The sequence below is a fragment of the Acanthisitta chloris genome, unplaced genomic scaffold (genome assembly GCF_000695815.1).
Source record: "Acanthisitta chloris isolate BGI_N310 unplaced genomic scaffold, ASM69581v1 scaffold19648, whole genome shotgun sequence".
Taxonomy (NCBI): Eukaryota; Metazoa; Chordata; class Aves; order Passeriformes; family Acanthisittidae; genus Acanthisitta; species Acanthisitta chloris.
Window position 1 is genome coordinate 562 of NW_008688882.1, and position 16,282 is coordinate 16,843.

A 16,282-nucleotide genomic window follows, 5' to 3' on the forward strand; every position below is an offset into this window, starting at 1 on the left:
CAGGGAATCAGTGCCCTGGGATTTTTTTCAGTCTCTCTCTTTTATCTGAGTCTTGGAGAGTTTTCTGTATGATAACTTCACTTTTTATACCTTCCTCTCTGAACTGAAGATCTGGCCCTACAAAACATCAGAAACTAGCTCTTGATGTTTAGATCAAGTTTTTTTATAAAAGTGGAGCTGTTACTTGTGTTATGTTTTTGGTAGTACTGCTGCATCCTCAAGTTGGAAGGAGCCATTGCTGGTATTAGGGTACAGAGTGTTTGTTCAGCTACCTATATGGTTTTTGGTTTTGTTTTTCCTTTAGGCTCTTTTACCTATGGCAAATGTGGCCATGATTGACTATACCTTGGAGTTCCTAACAGCAACAGGAGTGGAAGAAACCTTTGTTTTCTGCTGTTGGAAGTCAGCTGAGATAAAAGAGCATTTGCAGTAAGAATCTCTTCTTGCTTTTAGCTTTATAATGGACTCTTCGTTAGGAACTGCAGTGATAGGACAAGGGATAACAGATTCAAATTGAAAGAGGGGAAATTTAGGCTAGGTATGAAGAAAAAGATTTTTCCTGTGAGGGGGGTGAGACACTGTCCCAGGTTGCCCAGGGAGGCTGTGGCTGCCCCAACCCTGGCAGTGTTCAAAGCCAGGTTGGATGAGGCCTAGAGCAACCTGGTCTAGTGGGGAGGTGTCCCTGCCCGTTGCTGGGGGTTGGAACTAATTGATCTTTAAGGTCCATTCCAACCCCTAAATTTCTGTGATTCAATGATTGTGTGAAAGGATTCTTCTGTCCTCCAACAAGCCTCAAAGGCTTCACTGATCCTTCTGATGAAAACTGTGCAAGAGATTCCCTTTCAGCAGTGGTCTCCTAGCTTATCTGAAACAAGACCATTCCTCCTCTGAAGGAGTGTGGCTGTGCAGTGTATTAAAGGGTTGAGTGTTCTGGGACTGCTTAGTTCACTTGCTGTGAGCAGACAAGCACACTTGAGCCTGTCGATAATCAGCTCACTGTGACAGGATCCTCCTTTCATCCCCTTACAGGTGTGGCATGCACTGGGGCACTGAGTCCTAGTGTGCTCTCTGTAGGAACAGCCTCTTTATGCTCTCCTGATGTTTTTCCTCCCCCCAGAAAGTCCAAATGGTGCCGCCACACGTCTCCCAACACGGTGCGCTTCGTCACATCCGACCTGTACCGCTCGCTGGGTGATGTGCTCCGAGACGTGGATGCCAAGTCCCTCGTGCGCTCCGACTTCATTCTCGTCACTGGAGATGTGGTGTCCAACTTCAATATATCCAAAGCCCTGGAAGAGCACAAGTAGGTGTTGAAACAGCCTGGTGTGCTGAGGCTCTGGGCTGTGGCTCTCTGAAGAGTGATCTTAAAGTTGTGCCTTTCTTTTTCAGGCTGCGCCGCAAGATGGAAAAGAATGTTTCTGTGATGACGATGATATTCAAGGAGTCCTCACCTGGCCACCATGCCAGGTGCAAAGAGGATGACATTGTTATTGCTATGGACAGTGCCACAAACCGTGTCCTTCACTACCAGAGGACCCAGGGGTTGAAACGATTTCGCTTTCCTATGGTGCGTCTGGAGCCTGACGGGTGGAAAAGGGCTGTGGTGGCAAAGGAGCTCACCCAAGGAGGAGGTTCTCCTTGAGCTGTGCTTGCTGCTCCTCTTGGAGGAGCAGGTGATAGGAAGTAGCTTGTAGTAAACTGGATTTGTTTTCCTCAACCTTTATTTGAGGCTTAGTGGAATCATGCTGGAACACACATGTCTGGGACCCATTTGAAAATGGGGCATATGTATTTCCCACAGTTCAGGTTTTGTCCTTTGTCTCCTTTCCACCATGTAAAACAAGGGAGGCAGATGAATTCTGCTGTCCCAGGGGCTCCCAAATTGGGATACATATACCACTATTATACACAGACTCTTTTCACAGAATCATTTAGGCTGGAAAAGATGTCTGAGATCATTGAGTCCAACCTGTGGCCTAACACCACCATTTCAACTAGACCATGGCACTAAGTGCTACATCCATCCTGTCCTTAAACACCTCCAGAGATGGTGACTCCACCTCCCTTGGCAGCCTGTTCCAATGCCTGACAGCCCTTTCCTTTTTGAAGTGTCATGGATCCTGCAACAGGAGAAAAAGTGATTGTTGGAAGTACAAGGTGTTTCTTGGAGAGCTGTACTGAGCAAGGGTGTGGGCAGTCTCTGCTGGCTGACACTCAGCTCTTTGTGTGACTAGGCTGTGCCTGCTATTCTTGGATGTGGTGTAGATTATAGATTTCTCTGATCTTCAGAACTTCAGCTAGTTGAATAATTTGGTCGATACTTTCCCTGGCTTATAGAAGGCTCTTGGTGTTTGGTATTGCTTGAGGCACTGAGATCATCTGAATTTTTTCCTCTTTCAGAGTCTGTTCCAGAACTCTATTGAGAATGTTGAGGTGCGCCATGACTTGCTAGATTGTCATATCAGCATCTGCTCTCCACAGGTGAGCTCTGCTCTTCTGAGGGTCCAAAATTCAGTCTGCATTGTTCCGTTTGTACTGCTGGTGTGCAGGGGGTGCATGTGGCCTGAGTCCTAGGTTTGGAAAACAGAGCTTTCAGTGACTGAGCTGAGATCATGTGGTGCTGCTCCGTGAAACATGTGAGTGCTTAGTCTGTGTCTGGCCCCCACTGCTAGAGCCCAGGCAGAACTACAGAGTGGATGCATCCAGAGCCTGGCTGATTTGGCACAGAATGAAACTATTCCAGAAAATAAGTGGGTCTAGTAACATCTGTGGAGCAGAGGTTGATGGACGTGTTATGGATAAATATCACTACTTGCAAGCTGGTACCAGGTTCAGGTAACATTCAGGGTTATTGCTGCTGAGGCTCTCTAACATCTCTTCCACATCTGATAAAGCTGTCTGCAGCCTTCCTTTGGGAGTGAAGCTACAAAGTGAGACTGGGCAGATTGCTTGGAAATGTTAAAGCAATGTTTTGCACCTTTTGAAAACCAGAATCTGTTCATGGATTCTGGAGGAGGAGGAGGAGATGGGAAGGTCAGCATTCCTAGGAGAAGGAGTCAGAGCTTTATTCAAGGCAAGAGCATCACTTTCCTATATTGTATAACTTGGTTTTCTGAGAACCACCCAACAGCCATTAATTATCTGGCTTCCTGGCAACATTTTCTCTAACTGCATTATTTCCATATGTTTTATTCCTGGCAGGTGGCTGAACTGTTCACAGACAACTTCGACTACCAGACACGAGATGACTTTGTGCGTGGTCTGTTGGTGAACGAGGAGGTGAGGAGAGGGTTATTTCAAGGGAGATCCTATGACCTTGCCTTAGAGAATCTTCTGACATGGTCCTGCCCATCTCTCAGGTCCTGGGGAACCAGATCCATATGCATGTAACGACAGAAGAGTATGGTGCTCACATATGCAACCTGCTGATGTACGAAGCTGTGTGCTCCGACATCATCCGGCGCTGGGTTTACCCTCTGACTCCAGAGATGAACTTCACTGATGACAAGAATCAGAGTTACACCCATTCTAAACACAACATTTACCGAGGGGTGGATGTTAGCCTTGGCCACGGCAGTGTGCTGGAAGAGAACGTACTCATCGGGCAGGGAACGGTCATTGGCAGCGACTGCAGCATCGTAAACAGCATCATTGGGCAGAACTGCAGGATAGGTGAGTACAAGAAAGAGGGGATGTTCAGGCCTGGCCAGGCTAGGGCACAAGTCGTTGGGATTTAGTGTTTTAAAGTGCGTTTGGCACTGAGTGAGGATGATAGGTGGGTACTGATTGACTTCTCATGGAAAGAAAGGAGAAAAGGTTGGTTTTCCAGTAGAGGAAATAGATTGAAGTTTTCAGGGTACCATAATGAAGCTGAAAGGTGAAAAGTACTTCATGCAGATAGATTGTTATAGCAGTAGAGAAACATAGATTTTTTTGTGGGTTGGAATGGACCTTACGGATCATCTAGTCCCAACCCCCTGCCATGAGCAGGAACACCTCCCACCAGACCAGGCTGCTCAGGTCTTTATCCAGCCTGACTTGAACACTGCCGGGGTTGGGGCATCCAGTACTTCCCTGGGCAACCTGTGCCAGTGTCTCACCACCCTCACAGGAAAAATTTTGCTAAGTCTAGAGTTACCACTCCCCAACATCCTGCAAATGAGAGACATATGTCCCCATTTTTGTGAGCTGTTTGGTGCTTCTTCCTAGCCTTGGCTGGATTTGTTGGGGTTTTTTTGGTGAGTTGGCTGTATTTATCCAAAACTGAGATATCAGTTGTTACACTCAACTTGTTAAGTCTCTGTAAAGAACAAACTTGTCCATCAGCTTTGGGTAAGAAGTGGCTGTAGGCCAATTTTTCCTTGTTATCTAACATGCAGCAAGGGCATTAGGATTCAGTAGGGTGCTTTCTAGTGGACTCAGCAGTGCGGGAGAGCAGCAGACTGTCAACATATTTGTACTTGGTGATGTATAACAGGTGATAAAGTCACTTTGGATGGAGCTTTTCTGTGGGACAGAGTACACATAGCAGATAATGTGGAGATCCGACATTCTGTTATCTGTGATGAAGCCGAAGTGAAGGAGAAAGTAAAGCTAAAGCCCCACTGTGTCCTCTCTTCTCAGGTGAGCTGATTTATGTCTGTTCTGCTTTCTGCCTTTCTTGGCACATTTATGAACTTACACTAGATCATACCAGAATACAGGACTGCTCCAAGCCTTTTCGCAGAGGTGAGGGATATGCTGCTGCTCCCACCTTCTTTTCCCCCTTCATTTGGCTAGGGCAGTGTGGGCTCTAGCAGTGCTGATGTCTTCAGTTATATCTGTTAGTAAGAGCCTGTCTGGAGCAGCTGTTGTCCCTGCTGGTGGAGGTACAAAGGGGCAGTCAGGGTGTTTTGTCATTAAGATATGTCACACATATTTGCAGGTAGTAGTAGGTCCTGGCATCACTCTCTCTGAGGGCACAGTGATCTCTCTGCACCCCCCAGATGAAGAGGAAGAGGACGATGACCAGTTCAGTGATGATTCTGGTGTGAACAAGGAGGAGAGCAAAGTGAAACTGAAAGGTATGAGACTCTCTGACTCCATGCAATAAGGCTGTGCAGAGGGTTTTTCCTTCCATGATCTTTTGGGGTCTTTCCCTCCCTCATTCTAGACCTGTCATGCCAGGCTAGAGCTTAGTGCTTCATTCAGCTTGGAATCTGTGTGTTTTCATCAGGGCAGGCAAGGATATTCAGCTCAAAGTTGAACAATGAGATGTACCCCAATATTAAAATCTTTGGAGACTCGGGATACAGTAAGATCAGATTGGAAGAGGTGTTCACTTGGAGGCAGGTTGCAAGATGGATGTCCTTGTATCTGGACTGTGTCCAAGGATTTTGTCCTTGTAAAGTGCTGTTTCTACCAGTTTGGGTTTGTTGAGGGATCTAAACGTGATCAGCTGAATGTTGCTGCTGTAGGGAGGAGTAAGTCAGTCACTTGTCAAGGCAAGTGAGAGGAGAAAAGCTGAAATCCATATGCGTCTGCGGGAATCCCATCTCCTCCTTGAATAAAGATATTTAGGGGCAGGAATATGCAGGTTTTACCAGTCTTATTTCAGGTTTGCCTGTAAGCATATTCAGTACATCCACATTCTGATTGCTGATTCTTTTTCAGGTTACAATAAAAAGGATGTAGGCTCAGAGGGCAGAGGCTATCTCTGGAAAGCAGATGACAAGAATGAAGAGGATGAAGAAGAGCAGAGACAAAGCCTATGGGGTGAGGCAGTTTAGTGTGGTCACCTGGGAATGAACAGACAGACCTGTGCTGGGAAAACTGGCCAAGTGGGATGCTCATAATTGTGTCTAGAACAAGATTTGAGCTTTGTGAAGCAGACATGCTCCAGGTAACGTGTGTGGAGGCAAGGTGAGAGGTGAAAGCAGGTGATGAACCAAATTATGTCTCTTCCAGTGCTCTGTGGAAGGTGTTTATTAGATATACTTAAGTTGCTCCAACACACAGCTGCCTGTGCTGTGAGTGCTGCACTAGGGGATACCAGGCCCTCCCTTAGAGGGAATATGCCTTGGCTATTCCGGGTGCTGCTGGCTTTCTTCCTACTGGTGACAGTGTCTGCTGACATTGCTCCATCGTGAGTCAGCAGTCTGCACAAAACGCATTTGCTGCTGTCCCTGTCCTTTGTTGTCAGCCTGCAGACTCCCAAAAAATCCCATTATCCTAGTGCCAGCTGTAGCATTCTCTCTGCAGCAAATCTAATCATCTGGACCTGTAAATAGAAGCAAGGACAGATAGTTGCTGACTTGGTTGGGAAGTCCCTGGCTCCTCATGCATAAGATAGTTGCAGATTTTGAGTGTGGAATGCTGCATCTTCTCTTCTTCCTCAGGCCCAGTTATGCATTCAGAGGAAGAGAGCGAGTCAGACAGTGACCTGAGCATGGGCTCTGAGGAGCCAGACAGTCGGGCAGCATCCCCTCAGCTGGATGACATCAAAGGTGAGAGATGGGCTGTTAGGAAGTATGGTGACTCTGCAGATAATGCAGCAAGTGTGAGATTTGTGCTGCTTTCTCTGAGTATATTGGAAAATGTGTGGATGTCTACAATATGTTGTTTCCTGACCTCACTTTCTACATTTCCTACAGAGTTCTTTAATATCCCCTGTATCACTGTTGTGTTAACTCAAGGCAGCCAGGGATGAGAAACTAGACAAAGATCCTTCATCTTTCTCACTCCTGATCACTGGGCCATCGTGAAAGGGACCTGCCTGAGTTGTTTGACTGAATGGCAGTGTCCTTGCCTAAACTCAGAGACTATGGGAAGGTCCAGCAGGGTTTTTCAGCTTAGTGCTGTAATCATGCTGGAGAATTAAATGTCCCTGTAGGAGCTGCCTCTTTTTTCAGAGATGTTTTGGTTTTCTGTTTTGTTGTGTTGAGCTTACCTGGATTCTAAAGTGGTTAAATCCAAATTGCAAAAGGAAAAAACCCAACCTTTTTCAAGCTGGAATATCTCCCCAAAGGAAATTAAACCAATAAATTTCAGGTTTGAATTCATATCTTATGGGAAGATGAGGTTGTCTGAATAGGAAGGGCTGGATTGTGAAAGTATAATAGAAACTCTGCTCTAAAAGATTGCAGCTTTGTACTGGTTTCTGTTGATAGATCAATGATGTCCAGCAGGTAGTTTCATTATTTTGAATTCCACTATTTGAGTATAGTTGCTGTGGGTTTGCATCAGCTTATGGAGAACAGGTACCTGTGAAAGAGATAAAGATACCTTTATGTGAAAGCAATAAAGAGAGAAGGATGTCCATGTCAGAATGCTTCCTTTGTGGAGGGCATAGTTTCTTCAGTCAAGAGCAGTTTGAAGAACCTGTGCTTTTCTCTCACATCTAACTGCCTGACCTTTCTTTCATTAGTTTTCCAGAATGAGGTTCTGGGTACATTACAGAGGGGTGAAGAAGAAAACATTTCCTGTGACAACCTGGTCCTGGAAATCAACTCCCTCAAGTGAGTGTTCCCTGAAGGGTACTGTCCCTTACGCTGAACACTTGGGTTTGACAGCAGACCTAGAAAGAAGAGGAGAAACCATGTGAATGCCCATGTTTGATTGTTAAACATTAATTGTATCAGTATAGAGCATGAGAGATGCAGCTTAGGGATCATGACTGAATGACAACAGGAGTTGATGGAGAGCACCAGCTGCATCTCTAACATCCTTGGTGGTTAGGCTTTTCCTGCCCCAATTCTGTAACAAGAGATTGAATGGCTGTTAAGTAACTGTGGACCGAAGAGAGCAAGCCAGTTCTTGGCACGAGTGCCTGTAAGCTCACGTTGGGGCTGCTGCTCTGTGCATTGCAGCATTCAGCCAGCTGCCTGCAGCTGGGTCTGTGCTGTGGTGTGGCTTGTCCACAGTTTTTGCAGCAGCAAGTCTAGAACACATAATAATCAGAGTGCCTCCTACCAAATGTTTCTCAAATCCAAACCTGCTCCCTTTCTTTTGTGCAGCAGTGTTCCTGCAACATTCTGGTGAATGTGAGGGTGCTGTCCCTGCAGCAGCTCATTCCACTGTGATAGCAGATCTTCAGCACTTGTGGCCTTATGCAGGGCCTGATGCAATACAAGGTGGTTTTATTGCCTGAATATTTGAAAGAAACAGCTAAACAAATAAAAAGCAATTCAGGAAGATGAAAATCAGGTTTTCTGCTGTGTCTCTGTGAAGGGCCACAGTCTGCAGAGATCACAGTGTGAAATGTTGGGGATTTTTGCCTTTTCCATTGTAGGTATGCATATAACATTGGCCTGAAGGAGATGATGCAGGTGCTCAGTAAAGTGATCCTGGAGTTCCCACTACAGCAGCTGGACGCAAACCTGGACTCCCAGAACTATTTCTCAGCATTGCTTCCTGTGAGTCTTGCTGCATTTGACTCTTCTTTGGGCTTGTCTCCTAGTGCATAGCAGTCTCTCTGTGTGCCCCAGGTAGTTCCTGGCTGAGTAGTCTCTTGGGTTGACCCTGAGGGCACTGGAACTCCTTGACTTCATGAACCTCTTTGTCTTCTATAAATGTAAAACTGAACTGAAACTATTGTACTTGCTTGACAGAACTTGGCTGACACTGTCGGTGTGGGTGCTCTACTTCAGTACCTGTGATTGTTTCTGTTTCCTGTGATAGTTCAAGTGCATCACTTGTAGAAGAGAAGACAGAAGGTCTGTTAGAGAAGTTTTTACAGGCTTGCATTCTGGGAACCTGGTTCCAATCCATCTCAAGCCCTGTCTCTGGGGCATCAGGGAGTGCTGTTCTCCCAGTGGGATCCTTTCCAAGGTCTTACTTGTCTACATACTATAACTGGTGCCAATTTTCTTTTCAGCCTAATGCAAAGGCACAATATTGTTGTCGTCGTGTGGAGATACAGTTCTGCTTTGTCTCTAGAGAGATGGGTTGTATAATTGAGTGAGACCAATTTCAATTTCCTGGCTTATGGGAGACGAAATAGGGTAGGATCTGCTTTAAAAAGCTGACAGTCTTGTCTTAATAGTTTTGTTGATCCAAGCTGAAGTAATTGTAGTATTTTTGTCTCTTCCTTATAGCCCATTTATGTAGTTGACTTTGCAAACCACAGATTATGAAGATGGTCTTTCAGAATGAATGGGTCTGACGTGTTTGGGAAGGACTACTTCAAGGGTTTTTTAGGAGATTGAGCTGAAGAAGAACACTAGACATCCTCATAATCCTTTATCTGAGGAAGTATTTGCTTTCAGTTGATTGGGAAGAGTGGAAAACTAATTCTCGTTTGTGTAGGTGTAAGCATGGCACTTAATTCACCTTCTGGACATATGGTGATGCCATCTGCAGAGAACATCCTTGTGAACTGATCTGTACTTCAGATGGCTTAGTGAGATTTTGCTGTTCACTCTGTTTAAATTCTCCTTGCTTTTGGTCATTTTCCAGACTGTTTTCTTGAATAACATGCCCTGTCCTGAAAAAATAGAATTGAAGGAGGAGGACTAAAGGGAATGTTAGAGCAGGTGTTAGATTCTAAGTGGAAAGCAGTACATCTAGACAACAGCTTGTGTGGATTTGGTAGCTGTAGGGTGTTTGTGTTCCTAACCAAGCTTGAGTAGGACAGGAGAACTTCCCTGCAGCACAGTCAGAAGAGGTTCTAGTCTGGGATAAAGGATACTATATAAAAGCATAAAGTTTTGTCTAATTCCCCAAACCCCTTAGAAGCGAAAGACGACAGATGGACATGAAGGACTTACCTCCGCGTAACTTTGTCCATATGTATTTCATCAAAGGAAAGCTGATGCTCATGTTTAACAGCAGAAACAGCAAATCAACTCACCTTTAGCTGTGCAGCTAAATCTGCCTCTGGCAATAGCAGTATTGGGCTGAGATCTGCTTGTAGATACAGCAAGGTATTACTTTGTGTGAGATGCATTCTGAGAGTCATGGGCATCACAAACCCACTGAACCTTACAGAGCTGTTTTATGTTTCTCACTCTCTTTGGAGCTCAATTTTGACCAAGAGATGCTGAAGGAAGTTGGGTTGCCTATGTAAAATTGATGTTAGAGCAGTCCCAGACAGCTCAGGAGGGGAAATTGTGGAAATGCCATAGTTATGATGCATGGTTTGACTTGAAACCACAGTATGTGCTCTGAAGTGCTGGGCCTCAAACATGAAGCTCTGAAGTGTTGCAGCAATTTTAGGAAACAAACATCTGGTACAGGATATGCCCATGGCTATTTATTTTTTCAGATGGAAACATGGAGGCTTGAGAAATAGAGGTATCTAGTTTGATGTATGTCGGGCACCTTGTTCAGCTCTTGTACAAGTTGTAAAGCAGAGATGGTGCAGAAATAGACCTTTCCTAGAACTGTAGACAGGGATTCTGCAATGTGCAGGAGAACACAACATGGGATTGCTTGTTCAGGGACCACATGGATCTCTGCTTCCACTGAAGTGATTTATGGTGATCAGCACAGATGCTGTTGTGCTGTAACAGGTTGAAATTATAGTTTTGTCTGTCATGTTTTGCATGTGCTTCATGATGGTGTTCTGTGCTGGTGGTAGGTGTAAATGAGTCTTGCTGTTGAGATGTCCTGCTGACAAGAGAAATGTATCACAAATCTCTTTGAAGTTGTTACACCATCACTGACCAGATTTGATGACTCAGCCTGTCAAGAGGGATTTGATTGCTTTCTCCAGACTGTAGATTTTGTTTGAGAAGTTACCCTCAAGAGTCAAAGCCTGAAAAGTTATGACATTGTCCATGGAGCTCTGTCAGGTATCTTTTCAAGATGTTCAGTGTTTTATTAAATTTAAAATAATTGCAGACTTCTAATTCCCCAACTGAGAGTTTCATGAAATTCCCAAAACAGCCTCTCTGGACATACACATTCAGAGAGTGTTCTTGCTGGGGCCTTTGTGGGGCTGAGCCCTACTTTTCCCATTAGCACCAGTTACAGTGCACTGCATGTTCTTGACCTGAGATGGTATATTTTTTCTTCTTTCCCTTTCCCAGCAATAGGCACACTGGATTGAGTCCCAGGGTTCTGAATGTTTATAGCTCTTCTTTATTTATAAATATAACTTGCTTTCCAAAACTCAACAGCTTCTGTTTAGATTTGTGCTAACTTATGATTTAAAGGTGTTAGCAGAAAGATGTTGCAAAGTGTTTCTTAGCCTGGAATGAACTTGATAGTAGCTTTATTACATTTGAGGTGAAGATTCTGAAGTATAATAAAAATGCAGGAGATGGTAGAGGAGGGAAGAGTGTTTGGGATTATGCATTTTGCTAAAGGCTAAAATACTTTCTGGAAATATGCCACAGAACCCTCAGTGTTTAGTTGTGATACCATGATGATTAGGATCATTCTGTGCTGTTATTGTTGTTCTTGAGCCAACTGATGTACTACTATACAGATCAGTTTGTTTATACTAATCCCCTTCTTTGTTTCTGCTTAAGGCATGCAAATTCCAGCATGGTTGCATAGCAAATGTGTCTGAAGAGGTGATGGAGTGTAGTACCAAAGTTAGATGAGCACTGTTTCCTAGCACAGGCTGCCTTTGGTAGTCCACACTAGCCTGGACTATCTCTGTAGCCTGGATTCTGTTTGTCCTGAAGCTCTTCCTCTGGTAGGGCTACTGCCTGTTAGCAGTTGTCCTGGACAGAATAATGCTGATTAATCCTGAATTTAGGTGGCTCAGAGTTTCTTCATCACACCCCAAGCCCCTTTGAATTACCTGTATCCCTTCAAAACAGACCATATGTGTTCTGTAAGGAGACACTGCTGAAAGAACAGAAAAACAGTGTGTCAGTACAGGCCTGCCAGGAATGTAGCTTCAGGATCATCTGCTGCTGAATTACTTCATTTAAAAAGATGTGGAACTCTGATTTAATTTCCTACAATGTTTTTGTAGGATGGTCTGGTCATGATGTGGCCAATGAAGAATTTTTGTATTTATCCTAGTTCTGAGACCTTTTAAAATTGTTATGGACAGGGATCTGAGTATTTCTTTCAATCCCAGATTCAGGTCAGTCTGTGCTGCTTTGCAGAGCTCACTGCTGATACTTCCCAGATACATACAACAAGTGAAAGAGCTGTGGGGGACTCGGACAGAAATATTATTTGAAGGGGCAGCACCAAAACTATTAGTCTTAAGACTTCATAAAAAAATAAGCCTTGGAGGAGAGAACTGAGATCAGCTAATAGTGTAGCAACTTCTTGCCCTTCACCCTTCCCACCCATTTCCTGCAGCAGACTCCAGGATCCAAACAAGCCTGTAGGCACACAGCAAATGTGTGACTTGCACTTAGGGGCTGCTCTGCTGCCTTCCATTTTTAGGGGTGCTGTTTTGCACTGTTCACTCTACTCAGCTGGTAATTATCCTGGCACTATGTTTACTTATATGTTCTTCTACTTTGAAGGAGAATCCCACTGAAATACCAGCTGCCCTGTGGGGAGAAGCTGTGAGTAACATGTGTGTATCTCCCCTTCTGGTCTGCTGTGAAGTGATATTCTTTGTATACCAGATTCCATCGAACACAGTTACTGTGATGTTCTGGTACTCCATCCAGAGAGTTAAAACCAAGAAAACTAATGAATATCCTCAAAGCTGCTTAGTAAAACCACATTCTGTCTGCACATGTCAGACTTTATGGCATCTGTTTCATGGACAGAGTGGGACAATATGAGGTGGTCAGCTGAGTGGCTTCTCGAAATGTTCCCTGGGTCAGTTTCTTAGAGTGACACAGCTGAGAAACCGAGCTGAGAAACCGGGCTGAGTGCACACATCCATCTCAGCTCAGGAGCTGTCCTGTGTTTCCCCCCTGCAGCTGTTGAAGAACTGGACCCCATTGTTTAAGAACTACATAAAACGGGCATCAGATCACTTGAATGCCTTATGTGCCATTGAGGAATTCTTCCTGGAACATGACAGTCTCTGCACGTCGATAGCTAAAGTGAGTATCTACTCCCAAATCTAAGGACCTGATTTTGCTAGATGCATGGTGAAATGCACCTTATCCGCATCATCAGCTTGTCTGCTTTAGGAGAGAAAATTTTGGGGTCTCAGTGGAGAGGGTATGTAGAAAATTCATCTTTAACAATTTGTTTTTAAAATCCCAAGAAGTTCTGTGTCTGCCTGTGCCTCTGAGGGAGCACAGCTGAGGGTGGGTATTAATTACCAGCCTGTAGCCTGTGGGGAGCTGTTATTTTGCAGCTTCCAACCTAGATGCCCTTGTTGTGTGACACTGGAAGAGGCAAGGCCAGAGACTTGTTAAAGAAGAGCTTTACTTCACTGTCTCTCTCTGGTGCCTGGGATCTAACAGCTAAATGGTTTATCCTACTTCAGAGCACAAAGCAAGCAAAGCTGGGAATGAATAAAAGTGGGATTTTATTCAGGTTGAGCTAGTTATGAAACTGGAAGTAAAAGGAAGTTGACATGTGGCTTCTTACCTATCTCCCCACTTCTGAGAGTTTTCAGGACATTCCTCCTCATCTTCCTTCGCAAATATTTTGTCCTTGCATTATTTTTGCCCTATCACACTGAGAGCATTTGACTTGGATCACAAGTCTTTCCTTTAGCAATCACTCAGGAAGTCCCTGTCTCTTTTTGGAAGAGCTCTCCTAGCTTAAATATTGGTTCCTCAAGAAAAAGTAATCCTAACTTCTGCTACCAGTGCTTCTGGCTGATGGCAAAGCACTTAGGACTGGAGCCAAAAGCCTTCAGTTTGGTGAGCCAAAATGTCCTTGAATTACAGCAATTGTTTGGCATGTGTCCATTGTTCTAGGGGCCTGGGTTTCCCCAGAGGCTGGGAATTGAAGTGACACTTTATATTTGGAGTTGGCAGCCAGCTTTGTTAGTGCTCTGCTGCAAGGGAGATGAACTGCAAAGGGCCTGCTCTGCCTGAGCACAAAGGCACCCTGAGAAAGCCTGACTGGGTCTCCCCCTTGCTCACAGGTCAGGGCCTTGAGCGGATGAATGACCAATTGCTTTGACACCTGCCATAAGGCACTGCTGAGGGAGAGCTGGCAGGAGGAGGGAGCCTGGGGCAGAGCTAGATAGGTTCATGCTCTTGTGCATATGTGGACCTGCCTCAGTTGCTTGTTAGATCTGCTTTGGGGATGGGCTTTGGGTGGCTTTAGAACTGTCTTGAACTGCCATCCTCTGTGGCCTTTTGTTGCCCACAGCTCTCAGTCGTCCTCAGCATCCACAGAACTGAAGCTGATGGGGCTTGAACTTTGACTCATTATGTGTCTTAGTGTCTAACTGTCAGGAACATAAGGCTTGGTAGGAGAAGCATGGTTATTTTTAACAATATAAGGAAAACGAAGCAGACTGAGTGCCTTCTGTTGAAGATGGAGCTGAGAGACACAGATTATATGCAAACTTTGTACTTGGACACGAGCTATCCCCAAAAGAGTTCATGGAGAGCCTGTTGCTCTTTTCTGATCGATGCAGGTGTTGATGACATTTTACCAGCTGGAAATTCTGGAAGAAGATGTAATCCTTAATTGGTTCTCTTTGCGGGACACATCTGACAAGGGAAAGCAGCTCCGTAAAAACCAGCGGGTAAGTCCCAAAGGTGTTTGAAGAGGCACAGGGTGGGGGGAGAGAGACAACAGCTGCTGAAAGAGACGTTGAAGGCAGTTCCGTGCCACTGTCGCCTTCTGTGGAGCAGCTGCCATTATATGTTAGGCCAAGTAACACACGAGTGCGTTGAACACTAAGCAACACAACTTTGTTCACCAGAGCAGGCAGTTCTGTACATTGTCCTGTTTGGATGAGAAGTGGAGGTAGTGGGAGGATTGTTTTGAGTGAGCTCTCTGTAGCACGAGGCCAGCACTTTCTGGAGTAGCAGCACGGCTTCTCTAAGCCAACACCCATTTGAAATGGGCTGTAGGCCAATGCCCTGTGTGCTGGCCCCATGCAATTCCTTTGAAGCTTTCATTCCTGGCTCACCAGTCCCTTCACATATATTTCTAAGGGTTTGCTGTACTGAGTGGTTTCATTTGGCTTCTGTTGCAAGGAGCGTATAAACTTTTCCCCTCCATCAGGCAGAACTTTGTGCTGCAGTTTGGCTGAGCCTGTTCCAGTCTTCCTCCCTGGATCTGGAAGAGGATCAGGGGAAAAAAAGCCATCTCTGCAGAACAACTTTGTTTAAAACCTTTGCAAAGTCAGCTATTAGTATAGGTCAGCAGTGCTTTCAGCTGCTTATTTGGGTCCAGTTAAGAGGTAAAATGAGCTGCTTTCTTAATAGCAGCTTCTCACAGAGCAGGTTTTTTTCCCATCGGAGTTTTCCTAACGTGTTTTAGCTAAGGTGCAGCTGTCACCTCTTTGCCCTCAAGCTCTGAAAAACTAAAACTTCTGTCTTTTTGCTGAGTGTTGTGGGGATTACCTGACTGGAGGAATCTCCCTCAGGAATCTAATTGGTTTGTCCATGGCATCCTAGTTGGTTTTGATGTGTCTCTCTCCCTCAATCTGCCTCAATTTCTGTGTCTCCTGGAAACACTCTTTAAGGTGCAGCTGTCACCTCTTTGCCCTCAAGCTCTGAAAAACTAAAACTTCTGTCTTTTTGCTGAGTGTTGTGGGGATTACCTGACTGGAGGAATCTCCCTCAGGAATCTAATTGGTTTGTCCATGGCATCCTAGTTGGTTTTGATGTGTCTCTCTCCCTCAATCTGCCTCAATTTCTGTGTCTCCTGGAAACACTCTTCTCTTAACATGGTGTAGTTGAGCATTCCCAGCATCTCCTTTGTGTCAGGTGTTACCAATTACCTTTCTCTCTGCAGCTTCAGAAGTTTATCCAGTGGCTGGAGGAGGCAGAGGAAGAGTCGTCTGACGGCGACCAAGACTGATGTGGTGACTTGGCATGAGAAGAGGCTCTCACTGCCTTTCTGGGCCGAGTGGGCAGGGCAAGATCAATGCCAGTGCATGGTGTGTAGATGTGGGGCCTGACATCGAAGTGACTGACAATCCCATCCTTGATTCAGTTGTGTGTTTCCAACTTTGCCACTTCCCTCCCTCCCTCACTTGCACCTTATGTCAGATGGTTGCAACCCCATGTAAAAACCATAAGGGAAAAGCAGGAGGTGGTGATACCTAAAATCCCTCTGGAGCCTGGATATGATACACTATAAGCTATCTTTTGGGAGGTCCTTTTTACTAATACAAAGGGAGCAAATAGATGCAAATGCATATCACGCTGTTGTAGATCTAACCATCAGGGTTGTGGAAGAATGGTCATACAGCTAAGGTATTTGGAGTCGTTGCTTCTGGAGCTAAGAGAAC

At 45.1% G+C, this 16,282-nt stretch overlaps 1 protein-coding gene across 1 annotated transcript; it reads left to right on the plus strand.

The window, feature by feature from the left end:
- Positions 1-310: 310 nt before the first annotated feature.
- EIF2B5 (eukaryotic translation initiation factor 2B, subunit 5 epsilon, 82kDa) lies at positions 311-16,282 on the plus strand. Its single transcript, XM_009081211.1, has 15 exons — positions 311-429; positions 1,118-1,303; positions 1,390-1,567; positions 2,401-2,481; positions 3,202-3,279; positions 3,360-3,672; positions 4,478-4,623; positions 4,925-5,063; positions 5,653-5,754; positions 6,378-6,485; positions 7,406-7,496; positions 8,270-8,393; positions 12,825-12,950; positions 14,453-14,563; positions 15,784-16,282. Exons 1-15 carry the CDS (start codon positions 317-319, stop codon positions 15,847-15,849), a joined length of 1,962 nt encoding a protein of 653 aa, XP_009079459.1. The 5' UTR covers positions 311-316; the 3' UTR covers positions 15,850-16,282.

Excerpts from the sequence above, each read along its gene's own strand:
- EIF2B5 (XM_009081211.1), top strand. The coding sequence starts at position 317 with ATGGCAAATGTGGCCATGATTGACTATACCTTGGAGTTCCTAACAGCA. Across the intron at positions 2,482-3,201 it reads TCAGCATCTGCTCTCCACAG|GTGGCTGAACTGTTCACAGA; the intron begins GTGAGCTCTGCT and ends TATTCCTGGCAG. Across the intron at positions 8,394-12,824 it reads ATTTCTCAGCATTGCTTCCT|CTGTTGAAGAACTGGACCCC; the intron begins GTGAGTCTTGCT and ends TCCCCCCTGCAG.